Source organism: Ctenopharyngodon idella, chromosome 3, assembly GCF_019924925.1.
Source record: "Ctenopharyngodon idella isolate HZGC_01 chromosome 3, HZGC01, whole genome shotgun sequence".
In the NCBI taxonomy this organism is placed as follows: Eukaryota; Metazoa; Chordata; class Actinopteri; order Cypriniformes; family Xenocyprididae; genus Ctenopharyngodon; species Ctenopharyngodon idella.
The window spans coordinates 5,557,638-5,563,714 of NC_067222.1; the positions used below are offsets into that span (position 1 = coordinate 5,557,638).

The 6,077-nt window shown below is 42.1% G+C and overlaps 1 protein-coding gene across 1 annotated transcript; it reads left to right on the forward strand.

Annotated features, from left to right (window-relative positions):
• The first annotated feature begins 1,910 nt into the window (after positions 1–1,910).
• LOC127510167 (GTPase IMAP family member 7-like) lies at positions 1,911–5,639 on the forward strand. The gene is made up of 2 exons (XM_051889671.1): positions 1,911–1,983; positions 2,718–5,639. Exons 1-2 carry the CDS (start codon positions 1,911–1,913, stop codon positions 3,632–3,634), a joined length of 990 nt encoding a protein of 329 aa, XP_051745631.1. The 3' UTR covers positions 3,635–5,639.
• Positions 5,640–6,077: the final 438 nt, after the last annotated feature.

The window sequence follows — 6,077 nt, forward strand, 5'->3', positions numbered from 1 at the left end:
TCAGTACGTGGATGCCCTGGAGTCTCAGTGGAGCCAGAGCTGCATCCACGCACTTTCGTAAATGTGCAGGGTGATAAGGCCGAAGGGAAGAACCCAGTACAGGTAAGCTTTGCCCCCGAAAGCAAACCTGAGGAACTTCCTGTGTTGAGGATGGATGGATACATGAAAGTAAGCATCTTTCAGGTCTATCGCAACAAACCAGTCCTCGGACCTGATCTGTGGGATAACCCTCCATCCTTCTTTGGAACAATGAAGCACTGCTTGTAAAACCCTGACAGCTTGCTGGGAGGAGAACCCCTTCTATAGCTCCTTTTTGCAAGAGCATCATAACCTCCTGTTCCATTACCAGAGACTGCTTGGGGGCCACCACTGTGGGAAGGACCCCAATAAACTGGGGCGGGTGATACCCGAATTTGTAACCCTTTTCTATTGTGAGCAGCACCCATTTTGAAATATTTGGGAGAAGTTTCCATTCTGCCAGAAAATTTACTAAGGGAACCAGTCTCTCGAGACTGGCCTCTGGTGTTTTTTGAGCACTTAACTCGGCGCCCTGAAGCAGCGAACCGGCAAGGAACAGCCGAATCAAGTGATGACCGGCCCTCCTCGGAGGGTCGGTGGAGACCGCTGTGCCCTGAAGCACACTGGGTGGCAGGGTTAGCAGAACGGCCCCCTGAGGGCGCCAAAGAGGGATGGGTACCAAGTATTTTAATACCCAACCCTCTCTGGAGGGGGCTGCCCTCCAATGTCCCTCGCCACTGGCATCAGGACCTCTTCGAAGCCTTCTTGGTGATAATTACAGTCCGCAGATCTGTGTTACCCCACAAAGACTTCAGCTGTGTCGCCTGTCCCTGTACCCAAGCTTTCTGCGGGGGAGCACGGGTGGCGACACTTTCTTTGGATGAACGGTCAGACCAGTGCCTTGAAACGGCGAGCCGGCAGGGAACATCTGAACTGACCGCTCTACAACCCTCCTCTTTCTTGGAGGAACACTGGAAACCACTGCGCCCTGAAGCACACGAGGTGGCAGGGTTGGCAGAACGGTCTCCTTTATTTTCTTTTAAATTCCTCAGAATTTAATGTATTCAATATTTCATTTAATCCTCAAATTAAATGCAGCCAGATTTTTTTTGAACAGGCTGAATACATTTAGAATACAAAAAAGAATTATAGCTCGTAATAATTCGCAAGGTATTTTAGGGAAAGAGAGAAAGGGAAACTCCCGTCTACTCAGTTCCCTCCAAATATAAATACATATATATATATAAAATTACGGACACGTGATCTATGTGCAGCCTCGGCAAACGCGAGACCCGAGCCGTATATTCTCTCTTGCAGACTTAATCTACGTGCTGCCTCGGCAACGCGAGATCCGAGCTATATATTCTTTAATGAAAACTCAATCCACGCGCTGCCTCGGCAAGCGCGAGATCCGAGCCTTGCGTTAGACTTTTATTCCCTCGAGAATAAAGCCAACAGGAGTGGAGCTAAAAAACTCCCGCTAGTGCATGCTTCTCTTCGGGACATTTTTATGAATGAACACTGCTCACTGTCAGTTGTGAGCTGACGTGCATGCTCCACTCCCAGCAAACAACACAACCGTGTGTTTCCCCACTCGCTTTATAGTGTAGCACAGGGGGAAACGCGATTCAAACTGCTGTTCACTATTAATTTGTTTTAAACGTGTGATTTTGAAACACGATATGTGTGTGAGGTGGCGAGTCCTCAGATCGATATCACAATATCCACCTCCTCAGAGCTGGACATGTGAAATACCGGTGCCTCAACCCGGGGGAAGAAACCGCAGAGCATGCTTCCACCTGGGAGACGGCACTGAACCTGGCAGGTAAGGGCAGAGAAAGGGCGGCGCCCGTCTCTAACCCCTCTGTCAGATCCAATTGTGAACCCCACGAATGGAGCCTTCGCTCTGCCTCAGCAGAAGCGGGACCCGATCCGTGGGGAACACAGGAACACAGTGTCCTGAGAGTGAGTTTTTTTTTTTTTTTTTTTTTACAGTGCACACAGACAGCTCCCTCAAGAGCTGCCTGGGCATGCTCAACTCCCATTCAACTGCTGTTTTTCGCCATAATACGTGTCTTTTTTATATATAAATATATGGATTGGTGTGAGATACTCTTGTTCTCAGACAAAGAGATTGTGACTTGTTTATGTAATAAGACAAACAACACCAAATAAGACACACGATAACACAGAGCGCTTGCTGAAGACAACAGAAGCTAGCGTTCTTTGTTCTGGGTATGCTTTATAGTTTCCTGGTCCGTGACGTCACCCGCCTCTGACGTCTCGTCTCATCATTGGTTAGATACAAGAGTGCTTCACGACGCAATCACGCAGAAGGTTCCCATAACGTCATATGACGTAGCGTCGACAGTTCCCATGAAAGGGAACCATGTTTTGTTTTCAGTCAGCTGTCACAGTTGCTAGGAAACAGGATTAACAATTCCATAGGCTAGATCGTTCCATTTAACAACTGTTGGTCAAACTTTCATGGACTGTAGTGGACTGCATTACTAAGACAGTAACTGTTCTGGAGATCTACCTTCCTACAAAGTTTAGTCACAATACACCTGATTCAGTTAATCAAGGTTTTTTGATTAACTTGAACCCATTTCTGATTCCAAATGACACTGAGAAGGGCTCAATACTTGTCCAGGACAAGTGGATTTTTGACTTTGACTTATGCAATTCTTCTTTTACAGGTTCAACAGAGAGAGAAGATAAAATAAGGATTGTGCTGCTGGGAAAAACTGGAGCTGGGAAAAGTGCAACAGGAAACACCATCTTAGGAAGAGACGCGTTTAAAGCAGAAACATCTCAGCAATCAGTGACTAAAGAGAGTCAGAGAGAATCATCTGAAATCAACGGCCGACACGTTACTGTGATCGACACTCCAGGACTGTTTGATACTGAACTTACCAATGAGGAGATCCAGAGAGAAATCAGCCACTGCATCTCCATGATACTGCCTGGACCACATGTGTTCATCATTGTGCTCAATTTAGGACAACGCTTCACTCAAGAAGAAGAAACATCAGTGAAGATCATCCAAGAGACATTTGGGGAGAAATCTCTAATGTACACCATGGTGCTCTTCACCAGAGGAGATGATCTGAAGGATAAAACAGTTCATCAGTGTTTGGGGAAACCTGGATCTCCTGTGATGAAGCTGATTGAAGCGTGTGGAAACAGATTCCATGTGTTCAATAATAATCAGACTGGAGACCGAACACAGGTGTCTGATCTATTGACGAAGATAGACGCCATGGTGAAAGCAAACGGAGGGAGTTTCTACTCATGTAAGATGTTCAGAGAGATGGAAATAGAAAAACAAGAACAACAAATGAAGTTCCTGATGGACAGAGTCAGAGAAGAACTGGTAGGCAAACATGAAGAAGAGATTATGAAGATGATGATGATGGAGGAAGAAAGACAGAATCGTGACATAGAGAGAAAGAGAAGAGAAGAGCATGATGATAAAAGGAGTGAGAGGGAGAAACAGATTTCTGACTATCAATATCTGAGACTTACTAAGAGTAAAGAGATGAAGATGTGCTCTGAAACTGATGATTCAGTACAGGTGAGTGTTCAGTACAAGTTCTGTTATTACAAAAAATAAAAAAAAATAAAAAAAAATAAATAAAAAAAATTGTAACAGAAACAATAACCCACCAAAACTTGCCAAACTCTAACAGTGAAGGTTATTGAATGATTTGTGTTGCTTTTAACTCCAAAAGGTCACAGCCTACAGGAAACTGGAGACTGAATACAGCAAGTGGTCCTGGAGTCTTCGCAGCACCATGATGAAAACTGAGAACAAACTACACAACAAAATAGAAAATGAAGAAATTCATGAGGTTGAGGAAACTGATCTTCAAAGAGAACTGAAGAAGACAAGTGAAGAAGTGGAGAAATCAATGTCAGAATACTTTGAGAAAAACAGGGATAAAGATATACTGATTCAGTGGAAAACATCATTTGAAATCAAAATCAAAGAGATTCAGGAAAACATTGTGAGAGAATCACAGAGGAATTTAAATGAGATTCTTCAGCAGCGATATCTAAAGAAAAAGATTGATGCTCTGAGGACAATTAATGAAAACATTCTCTATGAAAAGAGCAAAGAACTTGCCTTAAAACTCAAAGACAAAACAAATAATGAAACACTGAAGAAACAGTTTGATTTGCTTTGGGAACAGAGTATGAAGAAGATCATAGACACTAAACCAATCAAAGACATTGACATAATGAGAGATGTGAAAAAGCACCACAGTGACATCTATAGAGGTGTTTTTTTCAATCACTGGATGGAGAGCAGGGATATTTTTTCTGTGGCAAGTTATTCTGATTATGTAAAGGGAAACCAGTCCAGTGGATTTACAGGAGATTTTAAAAATGCCATCAAATTAGCAATAGGGAGATTTGGTTATGCTCTTTCTAAAGAGGATGAAGCCCAAATAAGATCATTAGTCACAGATGTTGGTCAGCAAGCAGACAAAATTATTCAGTCATTTAACATTTCAAAGATAGGCTACAACATCAGCTACATTCCACGACTCACAGAATACATCAGGGCAAGAGTAAAAGAACATCAGGAAGGACCAGTGAAATATGTGTTTAAGAGTAAATTTGTCATGGACTTGGTTTATTCCATCTGTAAGAGAGCAAACAAGATGATCAGTGACCAACATCGGCTGTTCAGAGAAGCCAATGATCCTGAAATATATGTTAAGAAGAAGAGAGAAGAGTACTATAGTATTTTCCAGAAATACTGTCACGAAGCAACATCAGCTGCCATTTTTGGTGAGATCATCTGTCAGAAACTGAAAGAGCCCATTGAGCAGAGTGTCTACAAGAAGACTGCCAGAGATCTGACAGATGAAATGAGAGCAAACTGTGAATCACTGAATGGAAACAGATCAAATCTGGAGAAACACATCCTGAAGACATTGGCAGAAGAGCAGGGGTTTAGCAAATACATGAACTACATTAATTATCCCAGAGATTACTTTAAGAGTTTCATCAGAGATGAAATCAGTCAGTACATCATTCATAAGTTCAGTGTCAGTGTTTTACCCAAGATGAAGGAGAACATTGAACTCCTGCAGCAGAAGATCATGAAAGCAGCACATGAATCTACTGAACATGTTCAAGTGAACACAGGAGATGTTGGTCTGTGGTTAAAGAGTTTCACACAGAAGCTCTCAGATGAACTGATCTTCTCTGAAAAAGACCTCAGTGGAGTGAAACATGATGATGTTGATGATTTTAATCTTCTAGAAAATGTGATGAGAAAACAACTTCCTGCTATAATGTCTGACATCAGCAGTAGATTCAACAGAAAGACATTTCTAGTAAATCTTGACTATAAGGACAAACCACACCAGATTCTGATTGATCACTTCAGTCAGTGCTGTTGGGTTCAGTGTCCGTTCTGTAAAGCCACCTGTGCCAATACCATAGAAAACCATCATGAAGATCACAGAGTTGCTTTCCACAGAGTGGATGGAATTAATGGCACATATTATGGTTTAACACAGAATCTTTGTACTGATATTTGTACAAGTTTAGTGGGAAGTGATCAGCATTTTAATACACCAGATGGTCAGTTTAAATATAAAGAATACAGCACAGCAGGAGGAGTTTATGCAGAATGGAGCATCACCCCTGACCACTCCGATCAGCCCTACTGGAAGTGGTTTGTGTGCAGATTCCAGAAAGATCTGGAAAAAAGCTACAGTAAAACATTTGAGGGGAAGGGTAAGATTCCAGACGAATGGAAAAAATACACAAAACAGGATGCTATTGAGAGTTTGGATCAATGTATCTAATGGAGAAGAATAGAAAAATTAATTGAAAGAAACTTACTTCTCCTATGATCACAGTAAGAGTTTCTATTACACATGACAGAGATTCTGAAGTCATCAACATCTCAGCAAATATGAGAGCTTGACAAGATTCAATTACTCATAAAATATATGCTACATTTAAATGTGCAGTATGCGATTTCTGAGAAGAACTGTTTATCTTTCAAATCACCATAATAAACATGTCCCTACCCA